This window comes from Chelon labrosus (genome assembly GCF_963514085.1).
Source record: "Chelon labrosus genome assembly, chromosome: 17".
In the NCBI taxonomy this organism is placed as follows: Eukaryota; Metazoa; Chordata; class Actinopteri; order Mugiliformes; family Mugilidae; genus Chelon; species Chelon labrosus.
In genome coordinates this window covers 14,723,450-14,746,393 of record NC_140350.1, presented here as the reverse complement: position 1 = coordinate 14,746,393, position 22,944 = coordinate 14,723,450, and the positions used below count along the sequence as shown (strand labels likewise).

General features: G+C 40.8%; 1 protein-coding gene across 1 annotated transcript; it reads right to left on the bottom strand.

The window, feature by feature from the left end:
- Positions 1-57: 57 nt before the first annotated feature.
- On the bottom strand, positions 58-21,010 carry ufm1 (ubiquitin-fold modifier 1). Its single transcript, XM_084565489.1, has 6 exons — positions 20,509-21,010; positions 20,351-20,407; positions 7,286-7,343; positions 5,657-5,696; positions 3,711-3,743; positions 58-1,196 (listed from the first exon to the last, which is right to left on the bottom strand). Coding segments are annotated over exons 1-6 (264 nt in total). The 5' UTR covers positions 20,511-21,010; the 3' UTR covers positions 58-1,122.
- Positions 21,011-22,944: the final 1,934 nt, after the last annotated feature.

Genomic DNA, 22,944 nt, shown 5'->3' with positions numbered 1-22,944 from the left:
GTGGAATAAAAAGTTCATTTTCTGTCCAGAACTTGTCAAAAGAAAAAGACAAACAACTGCAAATGCTTAACATTTATTTCTTAAATGAAAATCAGTGTGGTAAACTGATGAGTGACACATCCTCCTCATTTTTAATCTAAGCTTTTCCAGATCCCAGTCATAAAGGCAGCCGCGCACATTAAGACGTCAGTATTAGTCAGTGGAGATTTTCTGCTTTTATTGTGTGAAGATGCACGATGAACGACTCGAAATACAGAAGCATTTGGGATACACGCTGGCGTCAAAATGTAACCTGACAGAGGGCAGCAAAGAGCCGCGTGCGTGCACACTTGATGTTTTTTTTTTTTTATCAGAAGACGTGATCCTCCGGTTAAAGCATCTGGTCCACAACACAAATACTAATCCATAATGTGAGTCTGGTCATGTTGTGTCTGAGGAACACTTGACAAAAAAAAAAGAAAAAGACAAACTGCATCGATCAGCAGTCACTCAGTACAGTGTAAGCGGTACAGTATACAGTCACTCGCCAATGCATTAGGTACAACAGAGCACTAAATCTCACATCATGAATGATCGGTTTGCGTTGAATCTGTGTAAAAAGGTGGAAATTCAAGCGTATGCACATTTTGGAGGATGGAGTTTGTGGTGCTGTTGAACTAAAACTATTAGACGTCATTTGTTTTCATCCCAGTACCTAATGAACTAGCAAGTGAGGATATTCTTACATTACAATTCTTCAAAACATTGCAAAATAAACATGTCCGGTTAGTCATATTGATCGTTCAATGTAATTTACAAAGATACAAAAGCTACTGATGACTATGACCTAATGTTAATCTTAGCTAAGTTTTTTTTTTCCCATGATGCAGCTGTGTTTGCTCTGGGTGTCTCTCTTGACGCCGCTCCAAACCTCCGAGCTCTGAGGCTGGAGACGCGGGGAACATTCGAATGTGTGCGAGCATGTCATCGATACGTTTAAATATATCTCCTGTGAGTCACTGTCAGTTGTGGGCCAGAAAATAAATAAGACACACGCTGAGGTGTTTCCTGGGTCTCAAGTGTTATATATGATTCTGCTGGGTGAGTCACTATGCCGTCGAGATGGGGGGGGGAGAAGCAGCATCAGTCTCCCTGTCCTCCCACTCTGTCTCTGGGAATGATGCGGAGCTCCGAGCCGTGTTTTAGAAACACGTTCCCTGCAACACAGGACAGAGCACCGTTTAAAGATCACAGCTTGGAATCGGTGAGCTTTAATAATAGGGGGGTTTATTGTCAATACACAAGCCGGGGGAGACGCCTACAGATTACCTTTTACTTTGGAAAAAAAAAAATGATTAAAGTGTGTGCAATATCCAAGATGGGTATTCCCACAGATATTTAGACCAATTTAAGGATTTAAAAAGATGGTCAGAGAGATGTCTAAGCAGGTTTTCATCTTTTTTTTGTCCACCTTCACCGAGCACATAAAAAGGTGGATTTTAAGGCCACGTCCATTTAAATCACTTATAGAGCTGCATTAAGGAACCACAGAGAGCAATTTCACTCATTAATTTGCTCAATCAAGCAGCAATCACGCTGAGATCATGCATGTTTAATTCAACCTAACCATTAGAGTAACCTCTGTTACGCCACAGGAAAAAAGTGTAATATTGGTCTTGCGGAGATGTGCAAATACAAATAAATTATAACATTTCATTAGATCAATTTCCACTGTGTAGTCAAGCCTGTGAACAAGAGGCACTTTGGCTGCAGTGGGTGAAAAAAGGCGATCTCGCAGAGGTGTCTGAACCGAGGCTATTCTTGGCAGCACGCAGCCAGTGTGAGTGTAACGCAGATAAAAAGCTGTTGTGAAGGCCCTCCACCGTTTCCTTTCTCAGGAGAAGAGACCTGGGTCGGAGCAGGCGTTACCACATCGCGCTCTGTGCAGAAAAGCCAGTCACCCATCAGCGGTCTTTGAAGAGAGCGATCATTTACATAAAGAGAGGTGAGGTATGAACCTCGGGGAAACACCAAAGAGGCTGACGCAGAGAAAAGTAATTCACCAGCGACGATGTGAATTCTGACTAAACAGATTTGTGAACCTACTTTGCCTCCAGTTAGCGGTGACTTTTTAATTTAACTTAACATCTGACACCGCTTCTCTGGGCCTGTTACTTATATTCATGATTCAGTAAGGACCATTAAAACACAGAGATGCCGTCTGTGGAGGCAGGATAATGTCAGTAACTAAATTTTTCAGATTTCGCTTCAGTTCGCCTCCAAAAGGAGATGAAACCTCGCGCTGTAATGCTAAATTAGGGGCAGACTGGCACAGTAAGGCTTTCACAACGTCCTTCCTCAGGGGGCATTGTGACATCTGCCCATCTCAGTCAGAGGGAAGTGAGAGGATGTTCAGTGAGTGGTAACAGTTTCTGCCCTATTTTGAATCATTTTGTCTGTCATTATCATAAATTTCTCTGCATTATGTTATGAATCCACAATCTCTGCATGTCTCCTGGTCTGCAGATTATGTGTTAAGTATATACACCCATCAGGCATAACATTATGACCACCTTCCTAATATTGAGTAGGTCTCCCTTGTGTCTCCTAAACAGTTGTGACTCATCAGAGAATGGACATGGGCCTTCTGAGGGTGTCCTGTGGTGTCTGGCAACAGGATGTTGTTAGTGGGGGCCTTCGGGTCCTATGGGTTGAGGGAAGGGGCCTCTGTGGATCATCCCACAGACACTTGATCAGTTTGGGATCTAGTGAATTTGGAGGCCAGGTCAACACCTTGTGCTGTTCTTGATGTTTTTTTGAGTTGTTCCTAAACTGTTTTTGTGTGTGTGCCTGTGTCAGGCTGCATCCTGCTGGGGATGGCTGCTGCCATCAAGGAGTGTCATTGCTATGGGGTGGGGGTGTCTGGTCAGGTCTAGGTGGGTGCTACATGTCTAAGTAACCACCACACGAATGCCACGTCCAGAAGTTTCCCAGCAGAGCACTGAATTGTCACAATATGGTCAATATGGTAGCTCTCCTGTCAGTGGTCATAATATTGTGGCTGATCGGTGTAGGTTTTAATTATGATTTATAAGATTTGAAGCTTATCATTTGTTACGTTTCAAAGTTTGTAGACTCTGTGTTTTTTCATATGGATTTGATTAATTAATGACCATCCAATCAAGTCACGTTGTCTTAAACAGATAAGGCAGTTGGTCCTGAAAGGTGTAGCGAATTTTCAAGATGGACGAAGACATGGACCCATATTTACATGCATGAATAACAATGAAAGTCCGATAATAAAATCGGACTTAAATGACTCTGATTATATTATCTGGAACGGCTTGATCCCAGATCGGTTAGTTACACCACCTCAAGTAAAGCTTTTCACATTAAGCCTTGTTTTTTTCTGTGCCTTGTACCACCCACACAGGGACTGCCTCTGTGGGTTTTATCAAAAGTAATCTTTTATATTATTAAACCAGTGCCTCCAGTGTTACAAAAATGCATTATTAAATATGCTTTGTTCAAGTTCTGTATTAATGCCTTAGGTTATTAATGAAAGCACACTGACAAGTGGAACAGAGCTTTACAAAAAAAAAAAAAACCCAAAGGCTGATTAGGCTTCCAAGCAGCTGAATATAACTGAAAAGAAGGCAAAACAACATGTTACACCACCAGAGAGGCTTTAGTGGAGACGTGAGAACAACCAAAAACCCAACATAACTCACCTGCAGTCTGGGCAGGATTGATTCCTATTCCGTCTGCAAGGAACAGCACGTAAGAAAAGAAAAACACACATGCAAATGAGTAGCATAAAAACAGGAATAACAATTTACAATATCAACAGCTCATCTGTTAATAAAGCCGCTCAAGGCAAACCAACGTTGGGCCTCGGCGACAGGCAATTCTATCTAGCATAATAACAGACCAGTCATTAATTCTGATAAAACTGAAGTTCATAATTGACACTGTGGTCATATCGCAACAATTGCGTGTTAGTGTTAGCAAAGTGTTCGGTGGTGACAATCACTTTTCCACAGCATGAAGATTATCTCATACATTCTCTGTGTGAATATTTGTAGTTTTTATGCAACAACGCGTAGTTTAATTGCTGGAAAACAATGAATGAGCTAACAATTTTTTTCTTCCAATGCCCAGAAAGACAATTCACTGCAGTTTGTTCTAGTGATTATTGTGACAGGGCCGATAAAGTGTTATATTGGTACATTTTCAGGCTCAGATATTAGAAACTCTTTCCTGATAGATGTTGCAAGCCAGAGTTGAAACCGCTTCATTTTTGTTGAATTTTTAACTTCAATACTTAACTCCAAATTATCAAAGTTTTCCTGAAACTTTAATGTATAAGACAAGTTTTAGGCACAACAAGCAATCAGATTAATTTTTTAAATGCACCATCTTGCATCTTTAATAATCATTTTGGTTTTAAAACCGAAACCGAAGCAATCGATTCTAAAAACTCCTGCACGGGAACTAGTGGCAACAGGACACTGCTCATACTCCCGAGGCATGAAGATCAAAATTGCTATACTCTCAGAGTTTTAAGGGGATGAAACGCAGTAATTTACTCCTTTGAAATCTCAGTAAGAGAACTAAATAAATCGATAAGTTCAGTTCACCATCTATTCCACAGCGTGCTCATGTAATGCTCCAGATAGTGCCTCTGATTCCCTCTTTGACATTGTACTCAAGCACACTTACAGTATGTCTGATCGTGTTCAATAGCAAGAGAGACAAGATTTTGTAATGAAAAGCAAAATTACGAAGAGGCTTTCCCCTTAACTGAGAATATCTTACAAATATTCTTCTTTTTTTCTTTTTTGGAACTGACAGATACCAATTACAGCACTTCACAAATATTTCAGATGTCCTGTAAACATTCAGTTCATTTCACAGATTATATAAATAATGGTTGTAGCCACAGCGATTTCACTCAAGTGAAAAACTGTTTTTTGAGCCAGGATTGACATGATTGGATGTGATGGAGGAGCTGGGGTGGATCGAGGGGTGGATCTAACTGAGAACAGATGAAAGACTTTTTCAGTTACTACAGTCGAGCCAGATATAACCCAGAGATACCACTCTTTGAGGCCTAAAACTTACTTCATTATAGAATTACTATTACTATAATTCAATAATGTTTATTTGTATTTCTTTGTGTTGTTTTTTACAACCTGGACCTTATTTTTGGCATAAAATACGATTGTTTACTTACCCATATAACTTTGGTCATTTGCAGTCATTCGGAAGATATTTAGATCCAGCGGAGCGCCATGTATATCCATATAGTGAGAGTGACTGGGGCACCGAAACCCAGCCTCTAAATAACGCATTATCTGCCGCGAAACTCATTCATTTCACCAATATTTTGTTATGATACGCTAGTGCTATTCCCCGTTGAGTTGAGACGTGGATCTAAATATCTTCCGAACGACTCCAAATGACCGTAAAGTTATATGGGTGAGTAAACAATCGTATTTTATGCCAGAAATAAGGTCCAGGTTGGAAAAAACAGTAATTCCCCTATAAAGCACCTGGTTTTGTCAGTGACTCTCTGAAGAACAGTAAAATTGTCCTTAATGACTGTCGAGCTGGTAAATATGTTATTTCGGTACTTCAAGTAGTCTGACAGAGAGACAAAAGCTTTTTAACTCACCATTTGTTATTATCGCACTGGTCGCTGATGGCACTTTGAACTGAAATGGAGGCAAACACAGATGATCACTTTTAAAGCCACACAAGTGAAACTCACAACAAGAGTTGCCACTTTACACTCCAGGAGATCCAGCAACATTAAAAGTATTTTGGCTAAATAATCAGGGATACGCTGGCATCCGATTTCACTCGGCCGGAAGACGCAGTGTAAAAAATACATCAAGACAGAAAGCTTCGCCCGCCGAGTCAGTATTCTGAGATTCTCCTTTGTCGGATGACAACTTCAAAATAGGATCTGTGTCTGGCTTCAGAGCCGTGCTCGGCGAAAAAACAAGCGAGGAGGAAATGCTGTGTAGTGTGTTTTGTTTTCAGCCCTTTGTCTGCCAACTTTCGCGCTCGTTATGCGTTTTCACCCCAAATCACGCATGCACAGACAGACAGACACACACTCATACAAACACTGAGGCGAGAGCCTGAGGCGAAGATAGCCACGCTTGAATTTCTGGAAGGAAATCACTTAGTACGGTCACAATGCATGTCCTACTTATGGGTTCGACAGGAGAGGATGTGGGCAGGTGGGATTTGCAGCGAGGGAGCAGTCTGTCAGCGGGGAGATAAGGTTAGCAAACTACTGCTGGGTAGCACATACAGAGGCCACGAAACACAACAAGTATCAGATCAGTCTGAACTCCTGTTGGTTTATCATTAAATAGCTCACATTCTCAGGAAATAATGGTTTTGTGATTTATTATCTATTTTTTTTTTATTTAATTATTTAACACAGTAATCTATAATTTTCAACAATTTCATTTTCCTAATGATTGTCATTTGTCAGACAGACTTAAGTTAGAGCAGAGTGACAATTGATATTTCAAAGTTAAAATAAAACCACAGATGATTTTATATTTGCTGACATTCTTGTATTAACACCTACATGTAAGTAAATAGCATTATTTTCATATGGACCCGTTAAATGTGTGTTTTTTTAAAGCTACACTTGGTAGCATTTGTTTTAAACACTGAATTTAAACGTGTCCCATCAGTGTTCAAGCAAACAAGAGAGTGAATGAAGAGAAGGAGCGGCGTTTGTGAGATTAAAATAGATAAATACACCACTACTGAGTTTCAGGTAAGGATTTTTTTTCTCTCCATGTTATACCTCTGGAGATTTTTGACAATGTGCATTCTGCATGTCACGTGAAGATGGTTTTACAAGGTCTGACGTGGAGCGGACCGTCGTGCCGTCAAAGCTTGCAAAGCACGATTGAAAAGAACACATGGTACTCATTTTCATGGTTGAAGAGCCCAGTTTTTTTTAGGATGTTGAAAACTATTGATTTCAAATATGAGCCACTGCAAACATTCCGCAGAGGGAGCATGTCCACATTTATATACAAAACACAAGAGAAGATGGTGTTTTCCTCTACAGCAACGATTCTAGGAACCAGCATAACCAGACAACTGTACAGTTAAGTTTACTGACAAGGACAAGAACAGAGCTTTGTGTCTTGCAAACCCCAGCAAGCGGTACTATTTTTTCTTATTGTCCATTAATTGTACTATTAAAGTACAGTTGTTCCATCATGTTAGTAGCAGCACATTTAGAGCACAGGCCAAACAGCAGACTTACCTCCTCAGCTGCAAATTTCAAAACTGCTGTGAAGGGCGTGCTCTCCGGGACACTTAGTCTGCAACAAAGAAATTAAAAAGGATTTTAAAAACAGCATAAAATTCAGTCTTTGTTTTCTAAGCTTCTGAGCAGCAGAGAGGCCACGTGATTAAATGTCATCTCTGTAGGGTAGTCTACACCTTTTAATTGTCTCGTTAGGGCACCACCTCCTGTTATCGTAGGAAGAACACGGTTTAAATCAATTTATCAGTCTCAGTTCAATAATTTGCATATCTGAAGGAGTGAATCCTTTACTACAATTTGTACCAGTCATTCTCTGCCGTAAAATAACATCACAAACAACTTCTTAAGTGTGAACAAATATTTATTTAATAAAGTGACAACTATGAATAAATGAGGGACTAATAGAATATAGGAGTGTATCAAATGAACGAATATAATAAGGTATGAAATAATTTCTGGAGCGATGGTGAGAGATGGAGATGTTTAAGTCCTAAACTAAAGGGAATGGATTTGATATCTAATCTAATCAATCTTCTCTAAAAGATGTTAGTAGGGAGTTTCAAAGTAGTGACACCAACTCTTTGTCTTAAGCGGTAGGAACGATTAAGCCTACTTTTGTAGAGTCTTCTCGGCGTCGGTGGTGGCGGAGCGTCGGTGTGACGAGATGGTGACGAAGCGGCACAGCTGATGCAGGTCTCTCTTGGACCGGTAGACAGGACTTGTTGCTTGGTCTGCAACTCCAACACCCAGCTTTGCTTGAGAGCGCTGTAGGTGTTCAGTCAAAGGCAGATGACACTTGGCAATGTCTTTGTGTTTGAAGAAAGAAGTCGGATCGTCACGTCTTCTTGATGTCGTTGCTATGGCAACAGCTTCTTGATTTCTTGATCCGTCGAAGAGATTGGGTCTTTCTCTGATATCCCAGCTGACTACGCTGGCTAATTTATAAACGATGTTGGTTAGTACTTCGGTTCGTAGAGTATAAAAATGAATAAAGCTAGAAAAATATTTAAGTCACTATAAAAATCGTACGTCGGGAAAAACATCCGACGAGAAACAAACAGAGCTTGAAAAGGACCGTATTGTCAATATTCAAGTTGTTCTTAAAGTTACTAAGTATAAACGTGTACGTAAAGTGGAAAGTGCAAAAGTCCGGAGAAAGTGCAAAGAAGTCTGAAAGTATAAAAGTCCGGAGAAAGAGCGGCGGAAAGAGCCAAAGTATAAAAGTCCTAAAGTGCGGAGAAATGGGTGCGTCTCTCTGGTTTTATGAGTTAATTATTCAGGGCGTGTTTTGGATCGGGTTTCCAGAATCTTCGCGCGGAAAGAGAAGAGAACGCCTTCTCCTTTGTTTCGAGGTGTCTTATTGCCTGATCTTCTTAACCTATTTTATATTACTAAATTTAATCATTCCATCACTCATCATGGCTCGTTAGCAATGTTTTCCGTATGCGACAACACTCAACATTACAACATGACAAGATGACGTATCAGAATGACTACATCAAAGTAACTCAAAAGCATCAATAAATTAATAAACTCAAGTTCTCTTTACATTGACATTTTGCTAATAAAAGGTCGGGGTTTCTAAAATAACAATTTCAACAGTTATGATTTCAACTAATAGCTACTATTAGTATAAGAACATACCTAAGTTTCAACATTCTTTAACTTCAACAATTGGTTAAAAGAGAGATAATACTTTTAAAGATAGCCACTTGATGGCAATGTTGATCCATCCTTACTGTGACAAATTATGTGAATTTGGGCTAGCATTATCGTACAAGGATCAAAATCGTCTCATTGTGATCGTAAGCACTTCCTGAACAATAATATATAACTTACCAGGTTATTACATTTTCAATAGTCATATTATAAAACTTAGGTGCTTTTCAGAGGAAAATGCATATCAGAGTCTGGTTCTGGGAAAAGAAAGTTATTTACGACCGGCTTATCAGTGTTTCGCTCTCTTGGTCATTCCAAGAGAGGGGGCAAAACCTGTTAAAATGGTATGTTTGCATTCGTCTCTGAAAAAGAAAATTAGTACATCAGAAGTTTAAAACATAATTGAACATCACATTAAGGCTTCTAGACTTTGTCCTTCGAATCCAAAAAGGTGAGTCTTTCATTAAGATCCCCCTTTAATTCCTGGGATCGTATTGATGTCTCCTCAAGTGAAAAGAGGAAGATTAGAAGAAGAAAGAGGGTGTGAAATTCCAGAGAACTGTAAATCTGTCCCCTTGTGGCTCAGATGACGTCCAGAGCATCAGGGAGGTCCGATAGCGCGGGCCTGTACCACGTTCGGACATGGCACCTTTATGGCTGAGGTGAAAAAGGTTGATCTGTTAGGAGAGTTCTTCTGCAAAACAACTCCGTAAATTTAAATTCCAGAGAGGGGAAGAATTGAGAGGACCACAGGTTCCTACATATCCCCCACTCGATTCGAATGATCGCTGTCCAGGGATCTTTCGGATCGACAAGATGGGACCTGTTGTCATCGAAGGGACGTTGACTTGATAACCACCTTTAAGACCAGAGTTGGTGTTTTTTTTTTTTTTTTGGAAATATCAGTGAAAAGGGATCTAGTACAGGGTCACTATCTAGTCCTAACTGAATTTCTGAATCACTTGGTTATCTAGGATGCTAGCTCTAGGATGGCGGGGAATAATATGTTTTACTCTAGGGATCTAGGAATAAGATATGGGGAAATCTTACTAATGGCTAGGCTGTCCATTGAGGATCTCTCGCAACATATCTGTCATTAGCATGCTAACCAGTTGTGTATGAGCATAGTCAACAGACACTATTAAGAAAAGAGAGACTATCGCATAGATAGTCTTGCTCAAGGCTTCACTATGAACATTAACCACCAGAATGGTGCTCTTCAATGATTCTATTACAGTTGCAACTCGTCTCGTTGTCTGTACATTTGTGCTCTTATGTCTGCAATCAGACATAATTCCAATGAATCGTTTAGGTCTACGAACATACCCATTCAGTTTTGATTGTGTGACAGTGAACTTCTGCAACCGCAGCGACATGAGAGCGTGTCTGCTTTAGCATGTTCTATAACTTACTTGTTCCATTTCTTACCAGCCCAGCTGGTCAGATCAGTGGTTGTAGGAAAGTTTTTCCTACATGCCTTGCGAGAATTCATCTTAACAAATAAAATTTTGGGTGTGCAGTCGATAATTGGCGATCAGCCAAATTATCTTTACGAAAAGAACACACATGGATAGGGTTCTGTTAAATGTATAGAGTTGAGCCCAAAAGGGAACTGTGTTGTGTGAGGTGTTTGACCCCCACTTGTAGCTAATTGATTATGTCGAGTTTAATTTGGTAAGAAACTCAAGGTTGGTGGATTAGGATAGGACACCTATCTTACAATTAATTTTAGTAGTTTGCGTTAACAGCAATCTTATTTGTTTTTCCACTATCGATTGGCACCCTTGGGTGTTTAAATGTTTCTCATCGTTTATGACCTAATTAGGACGTTGGAGTCCCCGACAAGTCCCATGGGGTTTTTGTGTGGTTTAATCTGGTTGCGATTAACCCATTTGAAGGTTGGCTCTTTTTGACCTTTGCTAACCTTGATTTGGTACACGGCGGAAGAGACTTGGTCCCCCACTTGTAATTTGTTATGGAACGCTTTTTGGTTGTTACAGGCCTTGTGTCCTTCTGCGCTCTTGTCCAAGTTTTTCTGGGCAAAGGCGAAGGTGGCTTTGGGATGAGCATTTAGGTCGGTCATATACTGGTGGGTTGTATATGCCGTTGCAATGTTGGCCTCGTCTGGCTGGTAGAGCAGGTGCTGTGGAAGCATCATCTGTCTATCAGTTGTCATTTCAAAAGGTGAGAACCCTGTCACTCTGTGTGGGGTTGCTCTGATTCTTTTGTGGCCTGCGCATGGAGAGTCAAGGGCATGCATTGGCATTACCCCCCTGTGGCTCTGAGGCACCACGAACTCAGGAGAAGTGAGTGTGTCGGAGACATGGACAAGAAGGCCCTTGATGATTCGAGTAGCATAGACAACTGGGGTGGGAGGGTGGGGAAAACATTCAGTGTCAAGTATCCAGGGATACCCGTCAGGGGCACCTGTTTTGGCCAAAGTATCTGGCAAGTCATTGAGCTCTTTGTTTTTGAACGGTCTTCTGTTGAAGCGTATAGATACGTCCTTTGTTTTAGCAGGTATGTGCGGGTGGCGTTCGTTGGCCACCTGGCTCGCCTCAGGAATTGTTTTTCCTGATTTCATGCCATCATGGTCAGGAAGGGTGGTTTCACCTCGTACTCCTGTCTGAGACCATGGAATGTTTTTGATCGTGTCCACTTGAGCAGTAAGTCTGACAAGTACATCACCGCCAATGTGGACAGAGTGTGGTAGGTCAGGAATGACCAGAAAAAGATGATTCAGCTCCCTGTGGTTCCATATCACCTTTAAGGTGCAGATCCCGTCGGCGGTCGCTATCGCCTGAGGTGTGGGATCTAAAGGGAAGCGGAAGGATTTCTTCACAAACGGAAGATTTGGATTTGTCCGTGACAAGGACTTATACAGCTCTCGGCTGATGGCTGATTTATCAGTCCAGAGAGTTAAGATCACATCGTTGACATCAGCATCTTCAAGTTTGATGCCTTTTACTACCTGAGGGTCGTAGCTGTATGCTTCAAGAGAACTGGTCAACGTGCACAAGAAAGTGTCTCTCTGAGACAGAAGTTCTTCTTTGGGCCACGAGGGTGGTGGCTGGATGTTGTTTGTTTCTTCTGACATGTCATCAACCTCGGTGGGTTGCTTTTTGTCAGGTAGGTTATCAGGTGTCAAGGACCTTGTCTCAAGGGTGTAGCACTGAGCTGCAGTGGCATGGGAAAGAGAAATAGGCAGAGGTCGACGGACCTGTGCCCAGATCTTCAAACGCTTGAAGTCAATCAATGGCTCAAATCGGTTAAGGAGGTCTTTACCGATTAGAAGAGGAATGGTGTCAAGGGGAGACACATACACGGGGTGGACAAGGCTCATTTGTCCAATAGTGAAGTTAATCACTGCCATGGCCTTCAAGACGGTGCTTGTGGAAGAATATGGTTGAGTGTCAAGAAAGCAGCTCTGCAATTTCAAGTTCTTGTTGGATTGGTGTGTTACCATTTGCAACTTGTCGAAAAGCGCTGATGACATCAAAGTGATATCTGCACCAGTGTCAAGGAGTGCTTCATGTTCAAGCTCGTTTTCAAGTGTAGTAGGCAAGTAGAATTTTCGAGCGATTCCTTTTTCTGTGAGGTGGCACAAGAACTGTTGGAAAGGTGGCTCACCTTTAGTGATCAAAGAGTCCTCCTTGAATGGTTCTTCTTTTGAGTCCGACTGGACTACCAGAACTGCACTAGGAGGGGTTGTTTTCTTTCTCCCTGCGTCTGATTGTTCAAGCGCAGTGGTTGAGGGTGTTGGGGCCTGAGTCTGAGGCAGCACCTGCTCAGTTTCTTCGGGGCCCAAGTAGACTTCTTCCACAACGACGTTTGGTTGGTCGTCTGGATTCTTCTGAGGCGAAGGTTTCGGATTTACTGAAGCTACAGAAAAGACGTCGACTTTCTTTTCTTCCTTGAATATATTTTCAATCATTTGCCTGATGACTTCAAGATCTTTCTTGGTCAGACTTGATTGATTATACTTACCGTCAGTGCTGTTTCTCTTTTGTTGGCTAGTTCGCTTGTTCTGGTCTGTTGCTTCCTCATCAGAGGAGCTCTGATCATGATGTTGCTGGTCCCTAAAGGTAGTGTTTCGAAAGTCACGTGGATCATGTCCTCTATTAGCACGAGGTTGGCGGTCCTTCCACTGGTTAGGTGGCGGCTTGTCTCGGCGGAAATCAGGAGGCTTCCAATTTCTCTCAAAGCGTGGTTGGTTCTGACCTCTGTCAGACCAGGATGACTGTGAATGCCAGCGGCCTTGCTTCTTTTGTTGAAAGGAAGGATATGGCCTGGTGACAGGTTGACATGGTTCAGCAGGATTCGTGGTGGGCTGCGAAGGTGCTCTCTTCGGAGCTCCTTCTAACTCCAAGGGAATTGACCTGGTGTTGATACTCAGGATGTGGGGTTCTGATGGTTTGCCCATGTTTTCCTTTTGTTTTGCAAACCCTTTCATGGCTAGCTCGCGCAGTTGGCGACTTGTGAGGGTTTTTGGACATGCCATGACTCCGAGGTGATGGCTAGTTGAGGGATGGAGGTTTTGCACGAACAGAGATTTGAAGTGCATTTCTTCTTCCATCTGTATATCATTTCTGGAACCAAAATAGGCTTCGTGGAGCCGCTCATAGTATTGTTGAGGAGATTCTTGTCTTCCTTGTTTGACAGCTAAAGCAGCTGCTAGACCTGTCTGTGGCGTGTAGCCAGAGAATTCCTCCTTCAATACCTCGCAGAGGCTTTCATATTTCTCCTTGACATGGGGAGGTTGTCGCTCGATGAACCTGCTAACTCGATGATTTGAGGTTACCTTGATTAGGTAGATCCTGTCATCAGTTGTAGCATTTGGGAATTTCCTCAAGTAGAACTCTATGTCCTTTAGGTAAGCGTCAGTGTCATGAGTTCCACCGGCTTTGGGCTCAAAGCGAGTTATGTTGCGGGCGATCTTATCCAGGTCTCTGTCAGAAGGACCTTGTGAATGATAAGTGTCCAAAGATGAGTGAGGTTTAGGGGACAAGGTCTCCCTAAATCGGTCAGGTATAGCTGCGCTAACCCGAGTATGAAGGTTGAGAGCAGGGGGCGGCGGAGGATGAGGAGGGGGACGGTCTCCCTGAGTGTACCTGTGGTGCGTTGCACCCAAAGCTTCTCCTTGGTGTAGGCCTAACTCAAGAGAGTATTCTAACTCTCTTTTAACCTCTTCCAGCTCTGATTCTGTCCTTGCTTGTTGTCGTCGGGATTCTCTAGCATTATCCCGGACTTTTTCTAGTTCCTGCTCCAAGTGGAGGAAGCGATTTTTCTCAAATTCTCTAGCTCGGTCGTGGACTTTGAGCTTCATTTTTAGGTCTTTTATTTCATTTAGTGTGTCTTTAAGACAATTGTCAGAATGGATGAGAAGTTTGCTCAACTCTTGAAGCTGATCTTTTGTTTCCGCTAGCTCCTGCTCGCGGTATTGGAGGGTTTGTTTGAGTCTAGTATTCCTACTTTCAAACTCTGTACCTTCGTCGTCCGATGATTTATTATCTACCCCCCTTTTGGTGTTACATTGAGATTCTAAGTCATCGTTGCGTTCCTTTGCTGCAGTTAAAGACTGTTTAGTCTCATCAAGTTGTCTTTTGAGGGCTTTATTATCTTGTTGCTGGGCCCTAATTTTAGTTTGGCTTTGTTCCAACAATTTTGCTGACTGTTTGAGTTGCGCTGCCATGACAATAGCCATGCTTCCTAACATTTTAGTTAGCTCTTTATCTTTAAGTTTTTCAGTTAAAGCTTCGCACACGAGCACAGACATTATTTCTTCTAGATCAGAGGGATTTGTTTCTTGGATCTGATTTACATATCCAGGCATCAATTCACCAGTCAGATCGATCAATGCTGAATCTAGGCTCTCGGAGGGATTTCCTAAACTGGAGGGAAAGGATTCGGTTGGGTCCTCCATTTTCAGTTGTGGTAATTTAATTATGCTATGCTAACCTAATGTGGTACTAGGTTGAGGAACATGGAAAATTAAAAAGGACTCAAATGACAAATTTTAAGAAAATTAGAAAAGTTTACTTTTTGATTAATAAGTTTTTTTTTCTTTATGATAGAATAGATTAAGTAATTAAATCTTGATTTAATTTCAAATTAAATTTCAATAGCCTGTGTGTATGTTGACACACAGTGGCTTTAGCCTTTATGAGAATCTGTAAACACAGAAGCATATAATGTGTTTTGTTAACAATTTCCAAATAATATTGATACTTTATATATCTTCAAACATGTAATCAAACAAACTTAGTTTAGTAAATTGGATTAATAGTATATCTCAAGGAAGTTTAGGTATAAGTTTTAGTTTTAACAAAACCACTAGTTCAATAGTGATAGAGTGAGTTACTTTAGGCTCTGTCTCTACAAGCTCAGACCTTCCATGTTTGCAAGTCGAATGCAATTAGTCGAATCAACCACCAGAGGCGGTGTCGTTTATTTTACTCTACAGATGTAGGGAAGTTACGTCTACAAATGTAGGGAAGTTACGTCTTATGCGTCACGAGGGGGCGTTTCTAGCTCCGCCCACTGAAAGACCGCCCTGTTCAAACAGAATCTGATTCAGTGTCAGTTTGGGCACGACAGGGTTAATTTCTCAGCAGCGAGAAATCCACTTTTCACACAAGAGAAACTCTAGGGCACGGCGGCCTCCTTTAAAGTTTCAACACAAAAATAATTTTTCCAGCTCACCTGGACAGACAACAAGCACAAGGTTAATTCAGCTCGTTTACGAGCACAACTTAGGAGTTATCTACTCCTGTTTTCACAAATACGCGTGTGGTAAGAATTTCGTTACCACAGCAACAACCCGTCTCATCACTTAAGAGGGGAAAATACGGCCTCTTTCACTGTCTTTAAAACAGCTGTTTTGGGTTAGGTAGCTAATCTAACCAGAAAACACAAGAGGGTCTGAATATGTCAAACTTTCTGGAACCTCGCAGCAAAGTGGACTAATATTCAGGGCGACGTTAATCAGTTTTGGAACTTCGCAACAACTGATAACCCACCAACAGGCCTTTTAAAGAGAGCGTGCTTACAACACTCTAGCATGCAAACAGTTCAGAGTCCTGGAAACTCGCAGCGACTCGACTCAGACATAACGTACGGCGACGTTGTTTCATCAAATATTGCTCAATTTTATCCTTGCAAGGTTTCTTTTACACGTTTAACGTAAGGTAGTGACTCAATAAAGAAAGCTCATACACAACCGAAGCACAGAAAACAAGCAGCGATGTTGGATCGCTCAGCGGACCCAAGAACGGCATTAACTCTTAATTAATTATCACAGTTAAGTTTTGTCTGTAATATGAAATTACTGCAGAGAAATCAGGTATACGTAGCCTCACACGGGGCACCATTAATATGTAGGGTAGTCTACACCTTTTAATTGTCTCGTTAGGGCACCACCTCCTGTTATCGTAGGAAGAACACGGTTTAAATCAATTTATCAGTCTCAGTTCAATAATTTGCATATCTGAAGGAGTGAATCCTTTACTACAATTTGTACCAGTCATTCTCTGCCGTAAAATAACATCACAAACAACTTCTTAAGTGTGAACAAATATTTATTTAATAAAGTGACAACTATGAATAAATGAGGGACTAATAGAATATAGGAGTGTATCAAATGAACGAATATAATAAGGTATGAAATAATTTCTGGAGCGATGGTGAGAGATGGAGATGTTTAAGTCCTAAACTAAAGGGAATGGATTTGATATCTAATCTAATCAATCTTCTCTAAAAGATGTTAGTAGGGAGTTTCAAAGTAGTGACACCAACTCTTTGTCTTAAGCGGTAGGAACGATTAAGCCTACTTTTGTAGAGTCTTCTCGGCGTCGGTGGTGGCGGAGCGTCGGTGTGACGAGATGGTGACGAAGCGGCACAGCTGATGCAGGTCTCTCTTGGACCGGTAGACAGGACTTGTTGCTTGGTCTGCAACTCCAACACCCAGCTTTGCTTGAGAGCGCTGTAGGTGTTCAGTCAAAGGCAGATGACACTTGGCAATGTCTTTGTGTTTGAAGAAAGAAGTCGGATCGTCACGTCTTCTTGATGTCGTTGCTATGGCAACAGCTTCTTGATTTCTTGATCCGTCGAAGAGATTGGGTCTTTCTCTGATATCCCAGCTGACTACGCTGGCTAATTTATAAACGATGTTGGTTAGTACTTCGGTTCGTAGAGTATAAAAATGAATAAAGCTAGAAAAATATTTAAGTCACTATAAAAATCGTACGTCGGGAAAAACATCCGACGAGAAACAAACAGAGCTTGAAAAGGACCGTATTGTCAATATTCAAGTTGTTCTTAAAGTTACTAAGTATAAACGTGTACGTAAAGTGGAAAGTGCAAAAGTCCGGAGAAAGTGCAAAGAAGTCTGAAAGTATAAAAGTCCGGAGAAAGAGCGGCGGAAAGAGCCAAAGTATAAAAGTCCTAAAGTGCGGAGAAATGGGTGCGTCTCTCTGGTTTTATGAGTTAATTATTCAGGGCGTGTTTTGGATCGGGTTTCCAGAATCTTCGCGCGGAAAGAGAAGAGAACGCCTTCTCCTTTGTTTCGAGGTGTCTTATTGCCTGATCTTCTTAACCTATTTTATATTACTAAATTTAATCATTCCATCACTCATCATGGCTCGTTAGCAATGTTTTCCGTATGCGACAACACTCAACATTACAACATGACAAGATGACGTATCAGAATGACTACATCAAAGTAACTCAAAAGCATCAATAAATTAATAAACTCAAGTTCTCTTTACATTGACATTTTGCTAATAAAAGGTCGGGGTTTCTAAAATAACAATTTCAACAGTTATGATTTCAACTAATAGCTACTATTAGTATAAGAACATACCTAAGTTTCAACATTCTTTAACTTCAACAATTGGTTAAAAGAGAGATAATACTTTTAAAGATAGCCACTTGATGGCAATGTTGATCCATCCTTACTGTGACAAATTATGTGAATTTGGGCTAGCATTATCGTACAAGGATCAAAATCGTCTCATTGTGATCGTAAGCACTTCCTGAACAATAATATATAACTTACCAGGTTATTACATTTTCAATAGTCATATTATAAAACTTAGGTGCTTTTCAGAGGAAAATGCATATCAGAGTCTGGTTCTGGGAAAAGAAAGTTATTTACGACCGGCTTATCAGTGTTTCGCTCTCTTGGTCATTCCAAGAGAGGGGGCAAAACCTGTTAAAATGGTATGTTTGCATTCGTCTCTGAAAAAGAAAATTAGTACATCAGAAGTTTAAAACATAATTGAACATCACATTAAGGCTTCTAGACTTTGTCCTTCGAATCCAAAAAGGTGAGTCTTTCATTAAGATCCCCCTTTAATTCCTGGGATCGTATTGATGTCTCCTCAAGTGAAAAGAGGAAGATTAGAAGAAGAAAGAGGGTGTGAAATTCCAGAGAACTGTAAATCTGTCCCCTTGTGGCTCAGATGACGTCCAGAGCATCAGGGAGGTCCGATAGCGCGGGCCTGTACCACGTTCGGACATGGCACCTTTATGGCTGAGGTGAAAAAGGTTGATCTGTTAGGAGAGTTCTTCTGCAAAACAACTCCGTAAATTTAAATTCCAGAGAGGGGAAGAATTGAGAGGACCACAGGTTCCTACATCTCTACGCCCAGCGACCTGGTTTCTGATTGACAAGCACTCGGCTGCTTCGCTTAACAGCCTTAGAAGGGGCAGCCTGGAGCGGGCAATTTATTTTGACTTCCTCGAAGAAAAGGAGAACAAAAGGAAAACTGAGTGTAACATTAGTCTTTTCAGAGTGGTTTCTGTTGGAGGATTCAAAACCTTTTATGGAATAAATAGTTATGCGCCATGCACTTTCAGACAGATGCTTCTCCAATGAATCCTGCAGTGCAGTTTGCAGAGGGGAGCAGAGACCTCCCAGGGGCGAAACAAGCAAAAAACCAACAGATACATTTCAAAGGGATGTGAGATAAAAATAAAAAAAATCACAAAGCTCAAAATGCATTTGCCAAGTAAGGTAATGTAGAAGGAGTTGAGGTGGTGGAGGGCAAAATCAATCAACATAGTCGGTGCAGCAGTAAAAAGCAGAGAGAGCGGCCAAGCTGAAGCTTCAGTATTACGTGTGAGAGGGAAAACATGTCGGATTATAAAGATAAGCATACTGTGTTCACTCCTCTGTCAGCACTGATGCAAAACTTCATTATACTTATTTTTCCTCTGCTGGTGACATTAACAGACCCGGGGAGGTCTTGGCTGACTTCATTAGAGAAACAACTCCCTGTCAACATGGTAAGATTAGAAAAGGCTGCAGTATTTTACAGCTAATTATTCGCAATTACTCACTTGAAGCTCTGCTGGAAAAGCACGCATAAATGTGCAGAAATGTCTCTGAATTAAGTTTTTACTTTCATTGCACTATGCCAGTATGCGGCCAAAACCATGCTGTTTACTGCAACAGTGAGGCCCATTTTGAATGTGTCAAATAGCACCATGTGGTCTCTTACATATGTCACTGATAGTGTGGTAGTCATTAAAACAATAATAATAAAATAATGAACACAAAATAAAAGGTCCATACGGTAGTATAATGTGTTCTTTTAGGGTTTCAGTGAAATAAACAGTATAAAAACACATCTGGAAGTTTGACCGTCAAGATTTATCTGTAGGATATAGTACTAGTTTCCATATCTATCAAAATGTGCATTTGCAAAGTATTTTGTGACACTGCAATGATGTGATGTGCTCTAACACAAACGTGAAGTAACTGCCTGCAGTATGCATCGCTTATTTAAATATTTGCATAATCAAAAATTTGTGAATGAGACTGAACAGATGCAATCGTTTTAAGTTCTAATTAATTAAAAAGTGTTGTAATTTAAAACTATTTAATCTGCTTCTATGAATCCTAAAACATACATGTACTTGAGTTTGACAAACCACTGCAGACACAGATAAAACTGGACACACAGTAGCACACATTATTATTCACTATTAAATAACCGAACTGACAGGACATCCACCTATAATGATGTCAGTTTGGGATTTTTATCATTGTCACAGATAAACGAGCTCAGTGACAAAGTGGCATTGTTTTTATTGATGGCGGCAAATCAGTTCCTTTGTAAACAGAATTAACAAAAGGGAAACTTTACAATATGTAAAAACGGAAGTTAACTGTGACTCATCTGTACAGTTAGCTGGTGTATTCACTGTCCGCACGTGAATCACAGCTTCACACTTAACAGATGTTCCCTCAGGTACCAAATTTTAAATCACTCGAGTTAAATACGTCGGCAAGAGCCTCAAGACGGAGATATTGTGGTAGCAACACGATAAAACGGCTAAATAAACTGAAATCTAACAGGATGTAAGCCGTGACTGCTGAGCTGTCAGTGTATTACTCACACTTTGTATGGCAGCCGGGGGTCCGACGTCAGGGTGATTTTAAACGTCACTTTAGACCTGATGAAAAGATTGAAAAGAGCGTTATCACCATAATAATGTTGGCTAATGAATCTGAAATACACTCACTGAAAAGTCACGTTAAAAAGGCGAATACTCACATCTTTTGGGAGAGACGATCCCGTCTGTGATCTGTTTACACACACCCGGAAGTGAAGAGGACCCAAAGATACACGTCATCCCTCTACTTTTACTTTTGACGCAGATCTTTGTGTGTTTAGTGCTTTCAGACGTGACTCGGGGTTTTTCCTAAATTCGGAAAAAAATTGCAGTAAAGGCTTTGTATTACTAGAAAAATCCAGGCTATTATTTGCGCTAATAACTGACAGGCATTCACGTCGAATACCTAACATTTGCCGTAATTGACAACGACAAGGCGCACACACATCCGTGACGCGCACTGACAATTGACGGCGCGCATTCAAATCATTGAAGCTGCATGCATGGCACTCATTTGCAAGGTAAACCTAAATCTAGTTTTAGTTATTTTAATTTATGGGTGAACTTCAGCCTGTCAACCAGTTGTCAGCTCTGGATACTTACATCTAACGCATTAAAACAGGGTCTGCTATGATTATTTCAAACATAAATCATTTCGGCATGATTATGCTCGGCATGCACAACATTTTCATTTTCATGTCTGAAAATGGTAAAGATCAAGGTCTGCCTCATCAAGCTGTTCACTCTTTTCCCACAATACGTTTGTTTTGTTGTTACAAAACTGACATCAAAGTAATTGGTGACAAATATTCCCATATTGTCACCATGTGAACTTTCTGGAAGTTGAGAAATCAGTTTATGTGCGGTATATAGGATGATAGTACTAGTTCAGGTCTGTGTGTTGGTCTCACAAGAATACAAGTACTCTGGTTTGGTTTTGATATAATTGCATTAAATCAACTAATCTCATCAAGTCGGGTGATAATTTTTTCTTCAAGGGCAGACACTGCATGTAATAGATGTTCTAATGACTACCCTTTGTTCTAAATAAACTGTGTTTCGTAAGTAATACACATTATTTATTGCTGATCTGCTTGTTTTAAAGACAAAAAGATAAGAATTTGACCCAACATATGCCAAACTATGCCTGGAAACATCGATCATCGTCAACAGTGACCCAGTGGGACACACCGACATGGGTCATATAATGACAACGGAGCCAGCGCCCTTTGGATTAAGGCTGGTAAGTGGTCAATTTGCTTACTTTATTTTGTCACATGCATAAAACTTGTAAAGTGTATCTAAAACAACTAAGAAAAATGTTCACTTTTAAAAGTCCATGATTTAGAGATTATGTAGAAAGAAAAATAAAGTGAAAAAGTGTAGGCAGTGGAATGACAACTGGCAAAGAGAATGGGAGCAGGCTTATCATGATGACTCAGAGATAGAGTGCAGACACTCAGGAACGCACCGCTGGGATTTCAGCGGTGAGACTTCCCCAGAATAAAATGCAAATGAAAGAGAAGATGTAACAGGCTGGAAAAAGAACAAAGGAGGACATATTATACGGTAACTTATAATGGGCTCTTGAGGGCTTCGGCATGTTAGCTAATGAAAAATGATGCACTGCAGAATTCTTTCTGCAAGTAAGACATTTTATAGATAGTGTGTTATGTACACAGAAAATATCAAATGCTCACAAAAGTCCTTGAACATATTTTTATTTTATGTTCTATGGTTTTCATGAAAAAAAAGTGACTTAATTCAGCATTTTTAAGTAGTCAGAAGCTTCTCGCCTGATCTTCCTCTCCTTGATCATAAATAGAGCTGAATAATCAAAGGGGTTCCACGCAGGACTGTCTGAATGCCTTGCTGTCGTAAAGAGGAAGAGCTGGCTTTGAAGAATATGACAGTTGTCCATCATCCTCATGGAGGGAGTGTGTGGAGGGTGTGTTCAAAATGCAAAACACATTAACGGCGTTTGGCGTGTTGTGCAGCCCTCTGCTGAAACAACTGATTATCATACGAAAAGCAAGTCCCATGAGCAGAGAGATAAAATCCCTGTTCCAATTACCTGCAGGAATATAGCGGTAAGCAATGCTAACACTGCTGCTTATGCACGCGGACATGTGCACAGACGGACACGTGCACGTGCAGGTGCAAGCATGGAGTATATCATGCATAGTACACGTGCCCGTGTACATGTAACAGGCCCCTATTTAGAGATCCAAAAGGTCACAGTTGAACCATCTGTATTGATATTCAGTGGGTAAATACATTCATTGACATTAATGCATCTTCTCAACGTCAGGAAAAGGGCATGGACGCCATGGTGATACGATTGGAAAATGCAAAGCAACATGAATGGTAAGTAATGCACAATGGTTAAATGTATTTCAGTGTCGACAGCTGCTGTTGAAGACTTCCACAGTTATCTATTTTTATGTTGGGAATTCTCTCTAATCCAACCATCGTTGATTCAGGGGTTTTAAGGCATATTTCCCTATTTCAACATGATTTATGTACAGCAGTGTTATATAAATAGTTGAAAAGTAATTTAGATATGATGTGAAAACCCTAAACTTAACGTTAATTCA